Source organism: Urocampus carinirostris, chromosome 11 (genome assembly GCF_059441175.1).
Source record: "Urocampus carinirostris isolate Australia breed hairy pipefish chromosome 11, RoL_Ucar_1.0, whole genome shotgun sequence".
Lineage (NCBI taxonomy): Eukaryota > Metazoa > Chordata > Actinopteri > Syngnathiformes > Syngnathidae > Urocampus > Urocampus carinirostris.
In genome coordinates, this window is record NC_142359.1 from 24465266 (window position 1) to 24489004 (window position 23739).

The 23739-nt window shown below is 39.8% G+C and overlaps 1 protein-coding gene across 1 annotated transcript in view; it reads left to right on the top strand.

Annotated features, from left to right (window-relative positions):
- Positions 1–23739, top strand: part of dnah2 (dynein, axonemal, heavy chain 2) — a 90904-nt gene that overhangs the window by 34134 nt on the left and 33031 nt on the right. Inside the window, exons 32-58 of the mRNA XM_088347104.1 lie at positions 787–1157; positions 1842–1967; positions 2047–2157; positions 3263–3451; positions 3531–3634; positions 5962–6151; positions 6227–6407; positions 7720–7847; positions 7937–8089; positions 9181–9306; positions 9368–9586; positions 11369–11486; positions 11545–11819; positions 11887–12039; positions 12105–12257; positions 13167–13258; positions 13323–13521; positions 16426–16650; positions 18049–18153; positions 18223–18411; positions 18483–18568; positions 18643–18773; positions 18841–18990; positions 19051–19218; positions 20747–21047; positions 22586–22718; positions 22800–22939. Of these exons, the coding sequence (XP_088203230.1) occupies positions 787–1157; positions 1842–1967; positions 2047–2157; positions 3263–3451; positions 3531–3634; positions 5962–6151; positions 6227–6407; positions 7720–7847; positions 7937–8089; positions 9181–9306; positions 9368–9586; positions 11369–11486; positions 11545–11819; positions 11887–12039; positions 12105–12257; positions 13167–13258; positions 13323–13521; positions 16426–16650; positions 18049–18153; positions 18223–18411; positions 18483–18568; positions 18643–18773; positions 18841–18990; positions 19051–19218; positions 20747–21047; positions 22586–22718; positions 22800–22939 (4516 nt within the window). The remainder of the gene's footprint in view (positions 1–786; positions 1158–1841; positions 1968–2046; positions 2158–3262; positions 3452–3530; positions 3635–5961; positions 6152–6226; positions 6408–7719; positions 7848–7936; positions 8090–9180; positions 9307–9367; positions 9587–11368; positions 11487–11544; positions 11820–11886; positions 12040–12104; positions 12258–13166; positions 13259–13322; positions 13522–16425; positions 16651–18048; positions 18154–18222; positions 18412–18482; positions 18569–18642; positions 18774–18840; positions 18991–19050; positions 19219–20746; positions 21048–22585; positions 22719–22799; positions 22940–23739) is intronic.

Below are 23739 nucleotides of genomic sequence, written 5' to 3' on the forward strand. Positions count from 1 at the left end.
ATGCTGTTGTGGCTCACCTAAAATGAGCTGCACCACTTTAGTCACAATCCATTATCCCTAGCCGAATATTGTTGCCAGCGGGGGCCGACAGAGCAAATTTGTGTCATGCGTGGCGGTTCTTTATTTTCACTTAAAACAAACAGCATCCGTGCGGCCGCAATATGTTATCCCCGGTTCTAGAAGGAGACGAACTAGTGATGCACTTTTTCGTAATATGTGCAATTCTGGCCTGCCCAAAATTAAATGCATGGTTGTTGCCACGTTCCATTATCCACGGTTGACTATTGCTGAGAGCAGGGGCCAGAAGAGCCCTTTTTTTCCGGCTTAAGCCACTGAAGCATGCCATTATGGCCCATCTAAAATCAACTGTACGTTTGTGGCAGCTATCCTTTATCCCGGTCGACTGAATTTTTTTTTTGTCATATGTGGCAGTTTTTTTTCTGTGTTTTCTGCCTATAAAGAACGGCACCCGTGTGGACGCAATCCATTATTCCAGGCGACATTTGCTGCGGCTAGCAGGGGAGATTTCTGGATATCCTGGTGGGTCTGGCCCCCATTGTCCGCAATAAATGAGAGGTTACAATAAACACTAATTTGTTTCTATTGGTCCCATTTTATTCCATTTCCATGAGCTGGAGTCAACTATTGCTAGCAGAGCGCATGTTAAAAATAAGGGGAGAGGGCTACTTTGCAGATTTTCGCATATGGCGTTAGGCTCTGGCCCCAACTAACCGGAATCAATTATGAATTAGAGTAGACCCATTCCATTTTTTACCTTTTTGTCAGGTTTGCAGGAAACACTATCACATATGAATACCAAGCTGGAGGAGATCCAGAAGGCCCTGGACATGTATTTGGAGACCAAAAGGCAGATCTTCCCACGCTTTTACTTCCTGTCGAACGACGATGTGCTGGAGATCCTGGGCCAGTCGCAGAACCCGGAGGCCATGCAGCCCCATCTCAAGAAGTGTTTCGACAACATCAAGAGCCTGCGCACCGAGAAGGCAAGTGACAGGCTGAGAAGATCTTATAGGTTTTTTACTATCATTGTTTGTCTTATGCAGGTGTCCAGAAGGTTGGACGCTAATGCCATGTTCTCCTCGGATGGAGAGATGGTGGATTTCATCAAGGCAGTACCCTTAGACAAGCCTGTGGAGGTGCAGTAGTCATGTACAAGATAGTCGTAGCAGTGTTGTGTATATTTGTGAGTGTGGGGGGCGAATCTGAGGGCTGTCCCCTGTCGCCTGTTTTAGCTGAGGGTGTCAAAACTGTGAAAAAGTGGCGAGCTTTGTTAGGGTTGCTCTGATTGGTCGGTGCTTTTAAAACTCGAACAGTAACAATTGCGGTTGGCCAAAACTCCATCACTCACTACAAAACCTTCCAAAAAGTGCTTTGCGGTTTCACATCCGCTCTACGTTCAAACTTCTGACTTTGACTTCGGACTGCCTATTTGAATGTGTTTGTAGTGATTGGGAAGATGTATTTAATAGGTATTTAGGGTTAACTTGGACGCCTTTGGGAGTTTGGGAACGGACTAATTAGTTTTGTTTCTTTCATATATGTGCTCTTTATATGAGCATTTCGAGCTACAAGCACAATCCTGGAACATTTTAAGCTCGTATGAGAAGGTACCACTGTACTAAGAGTGGATATCTGTGATAGTACGGCTTCAACTCCAACCTTTCAGCAAAGTTAATAGTTGTAACCTTCATGCCAGACAACATGTCTTTAGTGCGTTTGAGAGTAAGAATACCAGATAGCGATCGTGTTGGGATGTCACGTATATGAATCTACAGCAGCAAATCTGAAAGCGAGGGACTGACGAAATGTATTCTGTTTAGATTTGGCTTAACGATATTGAAGCGGCCATGCGCATCGCTCTAAAGAATTCCTTACACGACTGCCTGGTTGCACTCAAGAAGATGAAAAACCAGAGGGACAAGTGGTCAAAGGATTGGCCAGGACAGGTGTGTGACCTTCCCTTGATAAGAAATCAAGGATCAAATCAAGTTTTTCTGAAACAAACCCCTCTTTATGTGTTTTCAGATGCTAATCACCGCAAGTCAGATCCAGTGGACGACCGATGTCACCCAGTCGCTCGCTACTTGCAAGGAGACGGAGGACAAAGGTCCTCTCAAAATCATGATGAAGAAACAGGTATCAGGTTTTCTTCTGCCTCTCTGTGACTTTCTTTATTTTCAGTTTTTCTGCTTGACCTGCTGCTTCACAAATGTGGTTTGGGGTGCCACAGCTAAAGGCTTTTTCATCCCAATAAACGACAGTCAAATTGACCATGAGCTATCTTTTAATATTTCTGGATATTATTTTTAAAGTTATTTCAGACAAGGTGTTTTCGGGGTCACACGTGACCATTTTTAAAGAAAAAGATTTCTTCCTGACACCAGCACTTGTGTATTATGATACAGCGATACCTTGGTATGCGACCATTATCTATTCGGGACCGGTGTTTGACTACCGATCTTCCAAGCACTGAACCTTGTTTCAAATAAGAAATAAAAGTATTTATTTTACGCTTTCCAATACACCCTAAATAGAGTTAAGATAAGGCTTAAAAAAAAATCCAGCCGGACCCGACCAGCCGGTATTAATGCCTGGCTTAAAACATGATCTAATAGTAACTGTAGTGTCATCAATATGACTCCGTGCTAAATCATCAAAGAAGAATCGCAGTTGAAGTGCAATGCAATTTAAGCTTGAACTCCTACTATGGACAGTGAAAAAAACAAAAGTAAAATACAATGCATTGAGACCATGTGCCAATAAGTTCACAAAAATAAAAAGCATAAACTTTACATTTGTATGGACATTTACAAGATGAGTTGTTTATACATCATATAAACGCCATTGCCTTGTTAATCCTACATGGATGAGGATGGATTGGACATGCAAGAGTCCTGCCAGCCATTGTCTGATTCTCCTTTTGTGTTGAGCTGGCAGAACCAGAAGTAGTATTATTTTGCTCCACTCCTTATCTTAATGCTCAAATAAACACTAAATATTTATTTAGAACAATTTTTAATGAACTAAAATCCATTTTTAGCCGTGCATTACCTTTTAAACACAGTAACTTGTTGATTAAAGAAAAATAGTTGCTGTAAGGGCAACACAGTAACATCATTTTCATATTTTTTTTCTTAATAATTATCAAAGTAATGACTTGACTGATTGAATAATGAAAAAATGCTTTGTTGCAACCCTCCGCTTCAATCGATTTGCAAACTTTTCCCAATTTTCTCCCCAGATTTCACTGCTCAGACGATATTCTGATATGATCCGTAGTAACCTGTCCAAAGTGCTCCGTTTGAAAATAGTTGCCTTGGTCACGGTGGAGGTCCACGCCCGGGACGTCATCGCCAAACTAGCTAAGGCGGGATGCAACGACGTCAACGCCTTCGAGTGGCTGTGTCAGCTCAGGCTCTACTGGGAGAAGGTAATGGACATTTTGTCCTGAAAATGAAAATAACTAGATTGTATATTCAGGTTAGGTACATTTCTGTCTCTTGTCATAGGATTTGAACAACTGCATCATCCGACAGACCAATACACATTTTAAGTATGGATACGAGTACTTGGGAAACTCTGGACGTCTTGTCATCACTCCACTTACTGACAGGTAGCCATCTTGGATCCTCAGAAATAGATATGGCTTGAATAACTCCTGAGTTTTTTATGCTTGCTTACAAAAACATACCTACCAACCTCCAAGTCTCCATGGCCCTACAAACTCTTGTATTTTTCCTAACAAAATAGAAACAAATATTGCACCATGTATTATTTTTTCAAATGTTTTTTTCGTGGAAAAATATTTACGTTTTAGTGCAGCGACAAATAAAGTATCACACACAAAAATAACTTAAGGCTTTTTTACAAATGACAAATTTAAAGTAAAACACAGGATCCATGAAAAACACAAGAAATGTAGATTAGAATATTCACAGATCTACAAAAAAAGAAATAATAAAATATAAAACAATTTCGGGTTTTTTTTAAACACTGAACTGATTTAAAGCCAAACGACAACACAGATTTCTTGCTAGAAATGCAAAACAACAAAATATACGTAAAAATGAACTCCGGGTGTTGTAAATACAGACACTGCCCTACTTCCGGACCATCGTTCGTAAGTTGAATTTGTTCGTAAGTTGCATGGAACGTATGTTTAAGGTTTATATTAGTATGTTTAAGGCTTGTATAAGTAAACTGTATTGTTTTGTACGAAAACATAAACACTTCATAAAATAACATGCTCTATAAAGATAAATGAAGTTGAGTTTAACTTACTTTTGGAAGATACGCTTTAAGAGGTCCTCCTTTGTGGTAAAATGTGGCCAAAAAGAAGCTTTCTGATCATTTTCTCAAACGCATCAAACTTTCTTATTCCACTTTCATTTCAAAACGTTGCGGCAGTAAGAAAACCGAAACCCTACAATTAGACCACCACGAATACAGAGGACATGTAAATAATCCATTTGATTTCATCTCGTTATCACACTATTTACTAACGGTGCCAGAACTGAATGTGAAAGAATGGAGAAAACAGAAAGTTGTCCTTAAAAATATAAATAAATGCAAAACAGCACAGTGAAGGAAACAAGTTTTTGTACCTGTTGATGATTTGGAATTTGCATTTATTCATATCTTTCAGGACAAAACTTTAATTTCCTCTATTCTCTAACATTTGTTTCTGGCATTGTGATTAAAATATAGTATGATAATGAGATCAAATTGGACATACAGTATAGAATGTTTACACACGAACTAGGAAGAAGAAGCGGATTTGTTCTTCCGGGTGGATGCTGGGTGAGCTCCCACAGCACCACAGTGTCCTGTACACGGAAAAAGGTGCACACAATACAAAATCTAACTTACAGCAATGTCTGGATATTTTTCGACATCCCGAAAAAAATGTTCGTATCTACTATTTTACGTAAGTCGAATGGTCGTAAGTAGGGGAGTGTCTGTAAACTACAACATTTTGAATACTTTAGAACAGAACCCTTGAAACACGCAAAACGTATGTATTCAATTTTTTAAAACAAAAAGGAAAAGATTAGCAGTGTTTACTGAAGATTGGCATCTCGGAAGTGCCTCAGCTTTGAGGGACTAAATCTACTTTCATTGCCACTAATAGAAAATGCAGTCTGCTTTGGAGTCATCAATATCATTAAAATGAGTCCAAATTTTGCTTCTGTTTTTGCTTTGACTCATTTCTTTTTTACCAACACTACGTACTTTCTTTCAAGGGCGTATATTTGGTCTTGGCTTTGTTGGGACAGATTTCCTTCTTCGCCGTGCACGTCTTAAAAACTGTTCATTATGCGGCAAAAACCTAATTGACAAGTATGCAATAAAGAATGTACCTCTGTCTTTACAATTGGACATCTGCAGAGGAGATTGCATATGAAATAAAATAACTTTATTATCATTGATAACCATGTATTGAACAATAGTCATGGGCCTGCAGGGTAAAATTGCAAAGTAAGATAAAAAGAACATCAGGCTAAATAGGCAAAAATATTTATAAGGTAGTGTTTGGAGACAGGCCTAAGTAAGAGTAATAAATTACCCAAGCATGTATCCAACAAAGAAAGTGAGATATAGAAAACTAGCGAGCCTGAAGAACCATTAGCCGCTGCACCAATCCGCGCCACCACCCGAGACGAAATGGGATGCTAGGGTTGTTTGTGATTTTGACTATTATGCATCATTGTCACTATCGGCAATCATATTGCTCTTCTTTGATTCCAACACCCTTTAGAGCAGATCTGATTTTGTAACCACAGAGAGAAGGACCTTTCGAACGGATTCAATTGTTTTCAATTTGAGGGTTTTTGAATACACCTCCTCGGTTCTCCTTAAAGTTCAAAATTCATCGATGGCTCCTCCCTTTATTTTAAGTGTTTACTAAACTATAAACCTATTACCTCTAACATCCCAAAGGTGTTACATGACCCTGACCACGGCGCTCCACCTGCATCGAGGCGGCTCTCCAAAAGGGCCCGCCGGCACCGGGAAGACGGAAACCACCAAAGATCTGGGCAAAAGTTTAGGGATGTACGTGATCGTCATCAACTGCTCAGAAGGACTGGACTACAAGTCCATGGGTCGCATGTTCTCGGGCCTGGCGCAGGTTCGTTGGCCGTAAAGGGAGCGGGATTTCAGTCCGTCACTGAACCACTCGTTCCTCGTCCATCTTCTCTGCCAGACGGGAGCGTGGGGCTGCTTCGACGAGTTCAACCGAATCAACATTGAGGTGCTGTCGGTGGTGGCCCAGCAGATCCTCTCCATCTTATCTGCCCTCTCGGCGCTGCAGACCAGGTTCCAGTTTGAGGAACACAACATCGCCCTAGTGGCGTCCTGCGGAGTTTTTATCACAATGAATCCAGGTTGGTCAAACTTAGTTTAAAAGTGATTTAATGGTCATTTTTGTTCTGCTTGCTTGCAATGAAGACTGTGGCTCTATTTTGACTACTAAACACCTGCAAAAAAGATTGCTTAAGAAGCCAGGGTTGGGTTATTTTGACTATTATTCCACACTGTTGTTTGATGTTTTTACTATAATTGAGAGCTTTTGCTTTGTTGCTTGTTGTCACTACTTGCCAATCATATTCCTGTTCTTTGATTTCCAGACCCTTAAGGGGTGATTTGCTTTTTATACCCGATGAGATTTTCATAAAAATAGAAGACTTGGGGAGGACCTTTATACTAGGTTGAAATATTACATGTTGAGGGTTTTGTATTGTCTTCTCCTGTTCTAATTGCAAACTCGAAATTCATTGATGTATTTTTTCCCTATTTTCTTTTTCTGTTAAGCTATAGACTTTGAACCGGATATCTTACATCTTGAGTGTTATGTATGGTCTTCTCATGTTCTCTTTGCAAACTAAAAATTCATTGGTGTCTTATTTCCTTAATTTTATTCTCATTTGAACTATTTACATGATAATTGGTCCTGTGAGTGGGCGGCACGGCAGCTAAATGTTTAGCGCGCAGTCTAACGGGGCAGAGGTCCAGGATTCAATTCTACCGCAGCCTTCCTCTGCAGAGATTGAGAGTTCTCCTGTGTAGGTTTCCTCCGGGCACTACAGTTTCCTCCCACATTCAGGTTATTTGGCTGGTCCAAATTGTACCCAAGGTGTGAATGAGCAAGTGAGTTGTATGTTTCTGTGTGCTCTGCTGGCATCTCGTTCAGGGTGTCCCTTGCCCACTGCCTGAAGATGGCTAGGATGGGCTCCAGCACCCCCGCAACCCTAGTGAGGAGAAGTGGTGTAGATAATGGACCAATGGATGGTCCTTCAAGCCAGATATTGTACATCTTGAGTGTTTTCTATGGTCTTCACCTGGTTTCCCTGCAAACTAAAAACTCATTGGTGTCTTCTTTCCTTATTTTGAGTCTCTGTTTAACATTAAACTTAACTTTTGGTCCTTCAAGCTGAATATTCTACATCTTGAGGGTTTTTATGGTCCTTTCCTGTTCTCTTTGCAAGCACAAAATTCATTGATGTATTCTCTCCTTATTGTGTTAATTTAACTATGAACCTAGATATTGGTCCTTCAAGCTGGATATTGTTCACCTTGAGGGTTTTGTACATTCCTCTCCTGTTCTCCTTACAATCTTATTTTGAGTGTTTATGAAAAAATAATTGTATCTTAATGATCTTACGAATACGCTTTTTATGTTTCTTTTTTCTCTCCTAGGTTATGCTGGTCGTTCCGAGCTACCAGATAACCTGAAGTCTATGTTTCGACCCATATCAATGGTGGTACCAGACTCGACTCTCATTGCTGAGATCATATTGTTTGGGGAGGGCTTTAATGACTGCAAGGTACTGTAATCGAAAAAGGTACACAAATTGTTAATCACAAATGATAACGTCCGCAGTAGCACCACTTGGTAACATTTTTGGGTTCGCAGTTACTGGCTAAAAAGGTGTTCACGCTTTACTCGCTGGCCATGCAGCAGCTGTCCAAACAGGATCACTATGACTTTGGCCTACGTGCGCTCACCTCTTTGTTGCGCTATGCCGGGAAGAAGCGACGTGTTTGCCCAAATGTCCCTGGCGAAGAGGTGTGTTTTTTAGACTTTGTATGTCTGTGTTTTCCAACTACAGTGATACCTCTGGACATGAGCAGAATCCATTCAGGCTAGGAAATGTATTTCACCACCGAATTTGGGGTTGAGTACAAAAATTGTTTTGTTTTTTCCATAGGAAGTCAATTTTTTTAGGTTTTATAGGCATTAATGAAATATAAATAAAACGTGTATCCAAACAAATACAAAAACTATTAATTAAATGTGTAGAAAATTAAGATGAAACCTAAGAAGGTTAAAATGATCAAAAAATTTTAAAGCATTTGTTGCAGCAGTTGGATGGCACAGACAGCGTTCTTGCATTTGGCAATCATTTCTTTTCGTTATTTTTCACAGTTTTCCTCTTTTTTTTCGCCTTTTCACCAACATTCTTGTAGTTGCTGTTATTATCAAGAAAAAAGGCAATAAAATGGAAAAAGTCACGATCATTTTTCAACATGTGTCGTCAGCAGTATTGGGCCCAACGTCGTTATAAATAATGCCATTACGTAACGGTTACCAGTGACGGGGTAATCGAACAAATTCGTTTTTCTGCCGTTACAATTCGGTTACCGTTATTGACGGACTTTGGCTGTGGAACGCCAACGGAGGCCTGTCCCCGCTCACCTGACGCTGTTTTCAGCGGCTCAGTTTTCCGCGGCTCAGTTTTCTGCTCTCCTACGAGTTGTTAACGTTACATCTTTTCAGATCGTGACAGCATTGTAAATAGCGACTACCATGTTGTTAGATAGCGATTCCAAACATAGTATCTACGAAACGCCGAAAGAAAAGGCGATGAGAGCTAATTCGTGAAAAATGTGTGCCCTATATTTGACAGCACCCTCACTTGTGTCAATCGCAAACGAAACGTCTGTATGAGCGGATCTTGAAAGTGAACGAAGGAAGCAGGCTTTATGTGACTCGCGGCACTGGCCCTTTCCTGTTCCTCCCGCCTCAAACTCTTGCGCAGTCCGCATTACCAGCTCCCCGAACGGCCCACACCTGAAAGCCTGGGTGTAAAATGCACGTCCCACCACTGTTTGACATTAATATCACCCTACTTAACCTGATATAATTTCTATCTTCAGGTCCTTCTCATGGCCATGAAAGATATGAATATCGCAAAACTGACATCAGCTGACCTGCCGCTGTTTACTGGCATAATCCAGGACTTGTTCCCTGATGTGGAGACGCCCGTTATCGACTATGGCGCCGTAAGCTACGATATATATACAAATTGGTTTTGTTTTATACTGCCATTTTTTGTCTACTCAGCTCAAGGAAGCCATTCAGGTGGAGCTTCGTCAAAAGGGCCTTCAGGTCACTCCGTTCACAGTGACCAAAGTCATCCAACTCTTCGAGACTAAAAACTCCAGACATTCCTCTATGTTGGTGGGCAAGACCGGCTGTGGAAAAACCGTCACTTGGAAGACCTTGAAAAGTTCCCTCATAGCCATGCACAACAAGGAAGTGCCTGGTTACGAGCTCGTCTTGGTAATTTATTTTCAAATTCCTCAATGGCTTCAGTTGTTAGAATGTAAACTGATTTCGTACATTTTTTTGCAATTTTACAGAAAAATTCTATACAGTATCACTTTTTGCGGGTGAATAATCAAAACTTTGTCATATTCGACTCATGTTATGGGTTGCTTTACACACAACAACCCAATTGTTTGGGTTGTTCTACACAAAGTGACCGAGACTGTTTAGTATCAAAAGAACCATTTATTATCTCATCTCATCTCATCAGCCGTACCGCTTATCCTCATTAGGGTCGCGGGGGGGCTGGAGCCCATCCCAGCCATCTCCGGGCAGTGGGCAGGGGACACCCTGAACTGGTTGCCAGCCAATTGCAGGGCACACAGGGACAGACAACTCATTCGCTCATTCACACCTAGGGACAATTTGGACCCGGCCAATTCACCTGAAATGCATGTTTTTGGAACGTGGGAGGAAACCGGAGTGCCCGGAGGAAACCCACGCAAGCACGGGGAGAACATACAAACTCCGCACAGGAAGTCTGGAGCTGGATTTGAACCCACGACAGGTTCCCATGACATGAACTGTGCCAAGTCAAGTCAAGTCATTTTTATTTGTATAGCCCTAAATCACGAAGAGTCTCAAAGCGCTAACCACTGCTCCGCCGTGCTGCCCACCATTTATTATTTCAAAGAAAATATACTCCCTTTGCTAAACTAAAACATTACACAATTTTTGTGGTGGTCTGCAAAACTACAGGACGTTGGTGTATTTTTTTACCCAAACTCGGGGTGTTTTAACCCAAGAGTCATTTTGATTAAAGTAAACAAAATTGCTTCATTTTCGACTCAACAGTATGGGACATTTTGTTTAGAACGGCCCAAAAATGTTGTTTTCTTCTAAAACGATTCAGAAAAAACTGTAAAATCAACTGGTGTATAGCGTTTGCCCATTTTTGACCCAAACTTGAGTCAAGTCAAGTCAGGTCATGTTTATTTGTTTAGCCCCTAATCACAAAGGGCTGCACATACCGCAAATTATTGCAAACCACAGACTATTATGACACCATGATCTAAAACCTACATGAGGGCAAGTAATACACAGATATAACTTGATATTGACGTCAATGAGTACTGAGAAGTTTATAACGTTTACTGAAATCAGTCTAAGACTTAAGTGGTAAAAGAAATGCCTCTCTCAAAATAACCCAAGTTTGGTTGAAAAAAGGACAGACCCAATAAATGGGTTGATTTGACCCATTTTTGGGAGTTGTTCTTAACAAAATGACCCAGACTGTTTAGAATACTCTTGTGACAGAACGCTCTTGTACAAAATGCATTTTGTGAGGGATGTTTCTGCAAAACAACACAAGACACTAGGTCTTATCAAACCAATTGGGTTGGACCATTTTTGACTCCCAAACGAGTTATTTTTACTTTAAATGTTTTTCAAGTGCTAAAACAAACAGAATGACCATTTCTTTCCAGAGGTCACTACCACCTTGAAATCCCATCCACCACATTTCTGAGCATAATAAATACGACATGCAATTGTTCTGTACTACTGCCACTGTGAATATACACATATTTATTACATGCAGTATCAATAATATATAGTTTTTTTTACATTTTTATCTTTTAAGAAGCCCTCCAATATTGTTTTACTACTGGATAATGTCAATGAAAGGACATTCGTTTGTTCGTTCGTTCGTTCATTCATTCATTTATGTGTTCATTCATTTATACATTTATGCATTCATTCATTCATTCATTCATTTCTCCTATTGTGGTTTAATAGGATTACCCTCTGAACCCAAAAGCCATGAGTCTCGGGGAACTGTATGGCGAAAATGACCTGGCCACTAACGAATGGTCCGATGGGGTCCTGTCTTCAGTCATGAGAATTGCCTGCGCAGGTAAGAAAAGCCAACATTGGTAGGAGATTCAATTATGATGGGGCCGCCCCTTTTGCAGACGACAAACCGGACGAGAAGTGGATCGTGTTCGACGGGCCAGTGGACACGCTGTGGATCGAGAGCATGAACTCCGTCATGGACGACAACAAGGTGCTCACGCTCATCAACGGCGAGCGAATTTCCATGCCCGAGCAGGTGTCGCTACTGTTCGAAGTGGAAAACCTGGCCCAGGCATCTCCTGCCACCGTATCAAGATGCGGGATGGTCTACAACGACTACGTGGACCTGGGCTGGAAGCCTTTTGTCAAGTCCTGGCTTGAGAAGCGTCAGAAGGTACAGGTCTCGAGCCTAAACCCCCACCACAACACACAGTGAATCCTGATGGATTTCCTGTCCGCAGGCGGAGGTGGCGCACCTGACCTCTTTGTTTGACAGCTTCATTGAGAAAACGCTCCTTTTCAAAAAGAAAAACTGCAAGGAGTTGATTCCCGTCACCGAACTCAACGGCATCGTCTCACTCTGCCGCCTTTACGACGCGTTGACCTTGAAAAAGGTTTGCGGTTTTTGAGCTAGTTTCGAAAGCATTGCCCCACTAACCTATTTGTTGCCTCGTAACAGGTGAACATGTCTGACGCGGAGAACCTGGGTCGGGTCGTGGAACTGTGGTTTGTTTTCAGCCTCATCTGGTCCATATGCGCTTCCGTCAACGAGGACGGGCGCAAGAAGATGGATAACTTTCTGCGGGAGTTGGATGGCACCTTTCCTATTAAGGTCAGTCTTACAGCATGAGGAAAATATCATTACGTGTCAGATTTATGCAACTATTTGGGACCAGTCTCATTTCTGAATAATCCCTATAATAACCACAGTTAAAGGGGACCAGAACCATGTTGCAAAATGTAAAAATCCAAAATGTAGCCCCTACCCCTGTTTAATCATGCGCTTTGTGAACAATCATTTTAGGCGGAAAGAACAGAAAATGGGACACAATGACACACTTTGGCGGCCTGAATTAAAAAAAAAAAACGCTTTACTGGCCCCTCTGCTCTCAGCTATAGTCACGCGGGGATAATGGATTGCGGAAATATCGGCATAAAATGTTCACCCTGTTGGTCCTCCCTCGCAGCAATATCCGATCGAGGATAAACGATCGTGGCCGCACTAGAACGGTTCACTTTTAGTGGAAAGAACAACAAAAATGAGCCGCCATCCCCGCAAAAATGCGCTCTGCAGCCCCGGATCGCAGCAATATGATATTAAGGGTAATGGATTGTAGGATATGTTTCAACCCACGATGCATTGAGGCCATGAAGTACAATCGTGAAGTAGCTAGGAATTACACGAGTAGTGTCATTTAAAAGGTTTACCTTTAAATGTTCCCAGCTTTTTTCATTGCACAATAATTGCTCTTAAAGTGAAAGAAGCGCATGCCACCAATGCTAACCCAGCTAGCGTTAATGACTCAGAGTGACTAGTGTAGTGTATTGTGATGTCTGGCAAAAGATTGTCAGATGCCCTCCAGAAATATATGATCCACGCTGGCTGGGGATGAAAGGTTTTGTTGACTCAGGTCAAGAGGGTGGAAAGGAGACTTTACTTCTCGTCAAAACAATGCCAAAAACCAACCGACGATTGTTCCCTGACATCCTTTAGTCTTAATTTCCGTTCTCCATCCTTCAGGACACCGTGTACGAGTACTACGTCGACATGAAACTCAAATCCTGGGCGCCGTTTGAAAATAAACTGCCAAAGGGCTGGCGCTACAACTCCAAGTAAGTTGAACGGCGGAGTCTGAGAACAAAAAAACAGAAAGAAATCTGAGCCACCTTCTTTCAGCGCTCCGTTCTACAAGATCATGGTTCCCACTGTGGATACGGTCCGCTACAACTTCTTAGTGACAGCAATGGTGAATTCCCAGTACCCGGTGCTGCTCACTGGCCCGGTCGGCACCGGTAAGACCTCGGTGGTCCACGGGGTTTTGCATAGCCTGGACAGCGGTAAATGGTCCACACTTACCATCAATATGTCTTCACAGGTTGGTGCTTCAATACTTTACTCCAGTTGTACCAAATAATAAGAATATTCCGTAGTTGATGACGCCTATTTGTGACGAACAAAAAACACGTTTTCTATGAAAAACTACAAAAATTGGAAAACAAAAATCTAGCAATGTTCATTTTTATATTGTATGTTGATTTATGTTTATATGTTATTTCGTACAATACTGTTATTAATGACAGCTGCTTTGTTGTTTGCAGTTTTTTAAAATGGTAACCTTGTCTGACAAGCACTTTCAACATTATAACAGCGCTGTTAAATGCTATGAGGGAAAAATAGCATTTTAACATGAAACTTCTCTTTATCCATCCTGAAAAATGATTTTTATTGTTTGGTAACTCTGGTACCATGATTGGCTCTTCACAGAGGATAAAGATTAAGTGTAGGTAGTATTGACTCAGTCTATCTTTCACAAAGGGCAAGCAAATCCTAAGAATCTTCTGTAGTTTACCATGCCAGTTTATAGAAATTACAAAATACGCATTTTCTGTAAAAACTACGAAAATTGAAAAAAAAAAAAAATAAATCAGACCACACTCCGTGACAGCAATAACTGCAGTTTTGATTTGCGGCTTAACATTGTCTAAGAGTCACTTTCGACTTTAAAATGGCACTTTTAAATTAAAAAAATAAATAAAATCGTGATCATTTTCTTCATCCATTCTGAAATATTGTTTTCAATGTTTTTCACTCACTCACTTGTTTGTTACTCTTTGAGTTCTGCTCATTTTAATTATCATTTTTCTTTGATTTGTTTGCTTTTTTTGCACAAAGCAGCAAAACGATACTTAAAATGAACAGAGTCATCTGATGACGAAAGTTAAAAAGCAAATACCTAGATACTTTATATTTTTTGTGAAATGATTATATTACACTGAAAGGGACATTGTGTATTATCTGATCACTAGATGTCACTGTATGGTAAAATACAACTGAAAACAAGCACTCAAAACGCAGACTGACGAATGCAAACTACGGAGACTCAAAGTGACCATACTGCAACATTTTTCTCCTCATTTACCTTGCAAGGTTTTTGTTTTTTTGGGTACCCGTTTCATCAAGATGATGGACAATCTTGTCAGTTTTGCTATTTTTTCAAAACAATGTGTTTTATTAAAATGATTCAAATTTTTTTTATCACTGGGATGCGCTGAATAATACACACTGCCCCTTTAATTTTATGTGATTATTTTGTTGCATTTTTTTTTTACATTTCACTGAACTTTAACTTGTCACAAAAACGAGCAAATCAGGAGAACACGAACATTCTACAGTACTTTGAAAGTGATTCATTGACTTTTTTGACTAAATTTTTCCAACTAGTTTGTACCGTATTTTTCGCACTATATGGTGCACCGGATTATAAGGTGCCTGAAGTTAAATTCATAGTAAGATCTACCTTATTCCTGTACAACCGTTGCACATTTTATAACCCTACAGTACAGACGTTGCCCTACTTGTGCATGAGTTCCGGGCGATCGTTCGTAAGTTGAATTTGTTCGTATGTTGCTCCAGTGCTATATTTTGTATAGAATTTTTATGTAAGGCTCTTATAAGTAACCTGTATTGTTTTGAAACTGAAATGAATGTTGATAAAAAATATATACTCTATAAAGATAAATAAAGTTGAGTTTAGCTTACTTTTGGAAGATGCGCTTCAAGAGGTCCTCCTCCATGGTAAAAAGTGGCAGAAAAAAGCATTCCGACCATTTTCTCAACTGCATCAAGCTTTCTTATCCCACTTTTGTTTCAAAAGATACTGCTTGCCTCTTCTTTCCACTTTACACCAACCATATTGATTGGATGCACAAGATATTAAACAATAAAAATGTTCTTAGCGCGCTAGATACAGTAGACGTAGTACTGTATGTCTACGCACGAACTAGGAAGTAGAAGACAGATTTCCTCTTCGGGATGGATGCTGGGTGACCTCTCACAGCACCACACACCGGTAGCGGCAGAAAGAAGCGCTACAGTATTGTCCTTTACACGGAAAAATACAAAATCTAACTTACAGCAATGTCCGGAGATTTTTCGACAACCCGAAAGTCACTGCGTAAATCGAATGGTCATAACTAAGGGAGCGTCCGTATATATTAGTGCAATGATTGATCAGTCGACAATATGTCGCTAACCGAAATCGCAAACTATTGTTTGGAATAGAATCGAACCCACTTTGGGGTAGTAAGAAAACAGAAACCTCATCACTAGACCACCACTAATACAGATGACATGTAAATAATCCATTAGATTTTATCTCATTATCATACTACATTTACTAACTGTGCCAGAAATGAATGTTAAAAAAACAGAAAACTGAAAGTTGTTCTGAGAAATATGAATAAATGCAAAACAGCACTGTAAAGAAAACAAGTAACTGATACTAAATTGGAATTTGCATTTATTTATATCTTTCAGGACGGATCTTCAGTTTTCTCCATTCTCTAACATTTGTTTCTGGCATTGAGAGTAAAATATAGTTTGATAATAAGATAAAATCTTAGAGCCCTTTTTGTATGTTATCCGTATCACCAGTGGTCTAGTAAGTGTCCGCGCTCTCACCGCAGTGACACAGGTTCAATTCCTGTTGCATACATTGCTCTGGGATTATGGTGAGTACTGTTTTCCAATTTAGACATTATTGCACAAAACCCTGTGTCGTAACACACAGGTATAATTGCTGTATGCATTACCAATCTTATCCACTTTATAAGGTGCACATTTTCAAATTTCTGGCCAATTTGGATTTTTTGTTCGCCCTATAGTCCAGAAAATAAGGTATTACGATCCAAACACTTTTGAATGATCATACTCTGATTTTTTTTTTTGAGGCCTTGTCAAAGTATTGTCTAAGGACTTTCTGTCTCCCGTGTGTGTTCAGACCACATCCAACAACATCCAGGCCATCATCGAAAGCCGCCTGGAGAAAAGGACTAAAGGTGTGTACGTACCTGTGGGGGGTAAAGATCTGCTTTGTTACCTTGACGACCTCAACATGCCGGCGCACGACCTTTTCGGTTCACAACCTCCGCTGGAGCTGATTCGTCTCTGGATTGACTACGGCTTCTGGTTCGACCGTCAGAAACAGACCACTACGTATGTAAAGGTAAGAAAACCCACAAGACGGTAATGGTTCGTTCTGTTAATATATGTGTAATGCAGAATTCAGAAGGTGTGGCCATCCTTTTTTATCCATCAAATATTGAAAATATATACAATAGTAAAAAGTATGGAAAACGTACTAAAAGGTTGGACAAGTTCTGAAAAGTACATTATAGAACTAAAAAGTAGGGAAACATATTATGGAAAAAACAGTGAAAAGTATGGAAAAAGTACCAAAGGCACTTAGTCTATTTACAAACCATACCATGTTATGGGTTAAACTACCACTTTTCTCCCCTTACATTACAATTCAGCTTTTTTTCCCACATTTTCTTACGACAAAAAATGATAAACTCGTGACTAATATTTTTGTCTATGGCTGCTTTATTTTAAAGTCTTTGTGCATAAATAAACTACTCAAACGATCACATTCATTTTGCCTTCTGGTAAAATGTTGCCATTTGTGATGTTTATTTTTCTGGCACCGAATTTTGTTTCGCAAGTAAAAGTAGAGTATGCAATGACATCTACCACTATTTAATACAAAAGGTTGGGCATGTATGCTAAATCTATTTGACAAACTGTAAAATCCAAGGGAAATGTACTGACGAGAATAAAAAAGTACTTAAAAGCATGGTAAACTACTGAAAAGGGAAAACAGTTAAAAGTGTTAAAGAAGTACTCAAAAGTAATGAAAAATAGTACAAAGTATAGAAAAAGTACTGAAAAGCAGTGAAAAACAGTGACTAGTATAAAAAAGAATGAAAACTAGTGAACAGGAAGGAAAAAAATACCGAGAATGTTGAAACATAGTAGAACATAGAAATGTACTGAAAAGCTTTGAAAGAACAGTAAACTACTAAAGAGTAGATGAAGGAGGGAAAAATGGACAAAATACCGAGAGTACTGAAGAATAGTAAAACATATGGAAAACAAACTGAAAAGTACCTAAACATATTGAAAAGTATGGGAACATAAAAAAATACATTAAAAATAATAACAAATTGTGAAAAGTAAGAAAAAGAACTGAAAAGGTTTAAAAAGTACAGTTAAATACCAAAAAGTAGATAAAAAAAGCAAAACATGTAAGAATGACAGAAAAGCACCAAAAAGAGTATAATAAAGTAAAGTTAATTACTGAAAAATTGTAAAAAAAATATTGAAACGTATGGTAAGAATACTATAAATAGTGAAAGGTACTGAAATGTAATGAAAATATTCTAAAAAGTAGTTTCCAGTGAATATGACATCACAGATGCTGAAGGCTCAAGTGGCGACGAAAGATGGCTCACCAGTTTTTAGAAGCTGAGTCATGATCGGTCGTTAATTGAGCGTGTGTTGCCTCATTTTGCTATTTAAAAACGTTACATACTTTACTGTTATTGCTTTATGCAATTTCTAGAACATGTCCCTGCTGGCCTCCATGGGTCCTCCAGGAGGAGGAAGGACTATTATTTCCGACCGCTTGCAAAGCCGCTTCAACCTCATCAATATGACCTTCCCTCACGTAGGTCCCGCTTCCCAACGCAATGAAGTCTGCAATGTTGCTCCAAATCAACCGATCTTCTTCCTCCAGGACTCCCAAATTAAACGCATCTTTAGCACCATGATCAACCAGAAGCTTCAACTTTTTAAGGAAGACCTCAAGCCCGTCGGAGAACTCCTCACCCAGGCTACTTTGGAGCTTTATTATTCGGTGACGGCTCGTTTCCTTCCCACTCCGGCCAAGACGCACTACCTCTTCAATCTCAGGGACATCTCCAAGGTAGGCCTGATTTGACAGCATGGTACAAGGTTAGCAGCTCATTTATTTCTGTTTGTTTCTTTGGACTTAAGGTTTTTCAGGGTCTGTTGAGAGCAGATCCAGAGTTTCAAGATAGTAAACAAAGCATGGTTAGACTGTGGATCCACGAGTGCTTCAGGTAACGATCTTTTTTCATTGGACTTTGTTTGGAAGAACTCTGTATGATACTCTCGTTCTGGTAACCAATTTCAGGGTTTTCTCCGATCGACTCATCGACCGCAGTGATTTAAATGCTTTTATCACATTGGTAGGGGAAAAAATGGGCTCCATCTTTGACCTGGTTTTCCACAATATTTGCCCCGATAAGCAACCCCCAGTATTCGGTACATAAACCTTCGTGTCACGTTTTGGCCTTTGCTAGCCTTCTCTGAAATCAATTTGTTGTCTCAGGTGATTTCCTGACCGATTCTGGAGTTTATGAAGACCTTTTGGACATGGCGACTCTGAAAAAGTTCATGGAAACCCAACTGGACGAATACAACCTAACGCCTGGCGTCGTGCCCATGAACCTTGTGCTGTTTAGGGACGCCATTGAACACAGTGAGTCCATTTCTCACCTGTGTTAGCTTCCTGCTAACATGCTATCCTCCGCCTTTGCAGTAACCCGCGTTGTCCGCGTGATCAGCCAACCGAGGGGCAACATGCTGCTAGTGGGCATCGGAGGCTCGGGCCGACAGAGCTTGTCCAGGATGGCGGCGTTCATCTGCGAGTACCAGGTTTTCGAGGTGGAGATCACCAAACAGTACAGAAAAATGGAATTCAGAGAAGGTGAGCTTAGTCGTAATTAATGTAGCTGACCAACATTCAAAATTACTGAAAAGTCCTAAAAAGAAGTGAAAAAGAGAACATTTGTGAAAAACATTGGTAGGTACAAAACAAGCACTGAAAAGAGAAACAAGTAAATTGGATTAAAAAGTACTGATACACAGTGATAAGTGTGGAAAAAGTACTGAAAGTACTGGGAACTGTTGAAAAACAGTGACACCCAAGGAAAAAGCACTGAAAACTAGTTAAAGGTATGGGGGAAGTCGTGCAATTTAATTAAATGTATGAAAAAGTTAATGAGAAATGGTTGAAAGAATGGAAATGAGCAGTACTGAAAAACAGAAAAGTAAGGAAAAATGACTGAAAGTACTAAAAGGTGTTGATGAATCTTGAAACAAATGGAAAAGGCCCTGAGAAGTAGTAAAAAAAATAGTGAAGAGTGAAAAAGGCACTGAAAAGTAGTGATAAATAATGGAAATGGTGAAACAGGTTGAAATAGCACTGGAAATGAATGAAAAGTACTGAAGAAGTAAAAAGTATCAAAATACTACTGAAAAGCAGTGGAAAAATTGTGAAAATAATAAAAAAGGACTGAAAAGTAGTCAACATTTTGAACAGAATGCAAATGGAACTAAATTTGTGAACAGGATGAAAAACTAGGTAATGAAACGGATGGAAAAATTACTGAAAGGGAGTTAAAAAAAAGTCAATGATAGTCAAATGTCTAACCAATTTGGGGTGTCCCCTGCCCACTACCTGAAGCTAGCTCGGATGGGCTCCAGCATCCCCGAGACCCTACTGAGTATAAGCGGTGCAGATAATAGATCGATTAAACGTATGGGAAAAGTACTGAAAAATAATTATAAACAAGGGCGATTTTAGGTTAAGAGCATACACTGGAGCCTCCACAGACTCTGCCGCTATGCCGCAGGTGACACTAGCCAAGGGGGGTGGAGGGGGCTGGGCGAGGAATTAAATGGACTGAACCATTTCAAGGCAGTGGAGTTTTTCTGAGCCCGAGTTGTTCACATTTTGGTTCTATTTTACCGTTTTTTATTTCTTGTCTGGCGTTTCTTATCATATTTAAGCCTTTCATGTCCCTTATTACATAACAGAGGTTTTAACCATGCTATGATTTTGCTTGAGCACTCCCAAAAACGGGCTGGTTAAATCCATGGTGAAAATTATGTGAAAAGTACTGAAAAATAGTGAAACAAATGGAAAAAGTAATAATTGAAAGAAGGAAAAATGGCAAAAATACTGAAACGGGGAAAAAAGTACCGAAGTGAACTAAAAATGATGAAACATACTGAATAGTAAGGTAAATATTATAACGCATGGAAAAAATACGGAAAGGCTGTAGGAAAAACAGTGAAAAGTATGGAAAAAGATAGAAAAGTATCGTAAAGTACTGAAAAGTAGTAAAAAAACGGGACATATAGTGAAAAATATGGAAAATGTCATCAAATGTAGAATATAAAAAAAACTATAAGTATTAAGAAATTATCTATACTTATCCATTTTCTCCCAGACATTAAGAAGCTGTACCGTCTGACCGGCGTGGACAACAAACCGACGGTCTTCCTATTTAACGACACTCAGATTGTGGTGGAGTCTTTCCTGGAGGACATCAACAACGTCCTCAGTTCCGGAGAAGTCCCTAACCTTTATAAACCCGACGAGTTTGTGGAGGTTTGCAACGCCCTTTCGGACGCTGCCAGGAAGGAGAACGTGTTGGAGACGCCCAATTCCCTATTCAGTTTTTTGATCGAGCGGGTCCGAAGCAACATGCACGTGGTTCTCTGCATGAGTCCAGTCGGGGACCCTTTTAGGTATCAATGCACTGCCTTCTCCCGTTGTAGACGGACAGCTGAAGATTTATCGAATTTTATGAAAAGAAAATTTGAAAATTCAATACTATTTAAAAAAAAAAGAGTAGAAATAATCTTTATAATCTCTTTGTATTGATGCAGATTTTAAAATAATTCCAAAACCACTTCAAGTGGCTTTAAATGGTTCTTTGTACCCTCAAAATCAATTTTCCTGTTGTTAGTTTCCCATATCTAATCTCATTTACTGCAAGAGGTAAGATCGGGGTCAAAAACATCCAACCCGACCCAGGTCCACGGGTATCATAGACCAACCCAGTCTGACCAATTAGATTCATTTGACAGACCGAGACCAAAGAAAACCCAAATTTGAATATTATATTTGGAAGGGCCAGGCAGGGCTTCTCTCTCACAGACTTGTTTTTTGAATTGTCCAGGGGTCATTGTTCTTTGTTTCTTTGTCTTTGTGTCGCGCAGTGGAGGATCTGCGCAAAATATTCAGTCCTCCTTTTGCTCAATTAAAATGTTAAAAGTTACGTACGGATTCGGGCCGGTCCAGGCTTCTCTCTCGTTTCATTCCTCCTCTCGTGCAACGCATTGTGTATAATTTTACCATTAGGTGTCGCTGTAATCTGTTGTGAAACCGAAAACGAATGTTATAAAATCGCAAAAACACAAACTATGAAGACACAAAATAACCATAAAGCACCATTTGTCTTATTTATTATTATTATTATCATTATTATTTGTGCAGGGTTGTTTGTTTGTTTTTCAGCTAGAAAAAAATGGCAAAAAATGTTAAAAAGAGATATAAAGTTAATGACAAAATAAAAGAAAAAGGAGCTTAAAAGAAAAATTAAATATGAAGAAAAAAGCATAGGAACTGGTTAGAAAGAAACAGGTTTTTGGGGTTACCGGTAGCAGCAAGATTGCGCACAATCATGTCAGCTCTCTGTAAACCTCATGTCAAATCAATACACATATCTCGACCTACAAGTAATTAAGAAAAATGCACATTTATATGATAGTTCTTGTATTTTGCCAAGTTTACTTAAAATTTACCATTAGGAGGCACTGGATAATACACACCGTGCCTTTAAGTGCAGCCCCAGCGGATAATGGATTAAATTATTATTAATTTATCGATTTTAATATCATTTGTTAATGTAATTTTTCAATCACATTTCGTATTTAAAAATACCTTTCAACAACAGTGGAATATTTTGCGGAGAATCCGATTTGGCCCACCCTCATTAAAACCTAATTTCGGTGGCCGCCAGGTAAATTGAGCTCGAGACCCCTGATCTTAACTATTTTCACCATGACATATTTCGGAAAAGAAGTTATTAGAAATGAGTATCAAATGGATAAAATAATCACATATCATTTTTGTCACACAACACGTTTTTATGAGAATCTCTCGGTTCTGACATTGCTTTCTCTGACTATCACATTAACATCTTATATCTGTTGGTTCATTTCACTGAGTTTATATCGTGTGATTTAACAATTCTATTCGATTTCTACTTTGTTACCCGCAGAAACCGTATTTTGCAGTACCCAGCACTCGTAAACTGCACCACTATCGACTGGTTTTGTGAATGGCCCAAAGATGCTCTACTGGAAGTTGCTGAGCGTTACTTGGAAGGACTGGAGCTGGGATCCACTGAGGGAGTGAGACACATATCAAATAGCGTTTCTGTTTCCGTGTAATTTTGCCGAACAAGTTCATTAATGACGCCGTGTTATATGCAGAGCAAGACCAAAGTGGCCTCCATCTTTGTGATGACGCACCAGTCTGTGGTGGACTGCTCGGAACGGATGAAGCTGGAGCTGAAAAGACATAATTATGTCACGCCTACCAACTACCTGGAGCTGGTGACTGGATATAAAAAGTAGGTGTTGTTTCAAATGTCGCTCGGAAGAAAGTACTCAACACGGCTCGCAGTTGGTCAAGATAGAGTCCTGTTGTTTCTCCAAGGAATGCTTTTACAATTTTTGCTCTGTGGCATGATGCATTGTCATCTTGGAAAATGAGTTCATCATCCCCAAACATTTTATAACTTGAAGAAATAAGAAAACTGTCCGAAACGTCAATGTAAACGTGTGCATTTATTGCAGATTTGACCACAGCCATCTCTCCAGTGCCTTTGCCTGTCATTTTGACGTCTTCTTTAGGCAGCCATCTTTGTAAATCTCACCAATACAGCACCAAACAAAAGTGCCAGCATCATCACCTTGTTCGATGCAGATTTGTGACTCATTACTGGAGATAACCTTCATTTAGTCATCCACAGTTCACGATTGCCTCTCCTTAGCTCATTGCAGTCTCGTTATCGTTAAAGCGTCAACGATGGTTTCCTTTTAGCTTTCCTATTGGAAAATCCAATTTCCTTTAGGCAATTTTGCACAGTTCTGTCACATACATTGACCCCAACTTCCTCCCATTTTCTCTTAATTTGTTTTTTGTGCATTTTCTGTTTTCAAGAAATATGGCCTTTAGTTATTTTACTTGTCGCCTACATATCTTCCTTGGCCTACCAGTACGCTTGACTTTAACAACCTTCCGAGGCTGTCCAAATCTTCGACACAGCTGACTGTGAACAGCCAACATCTTTGGCAACCATACAAGTAGAGTTACCTTCCTCAAGAAGTCTGACGATTCTGTCTTTGGTCTCAAGGGACATCTCCCTTG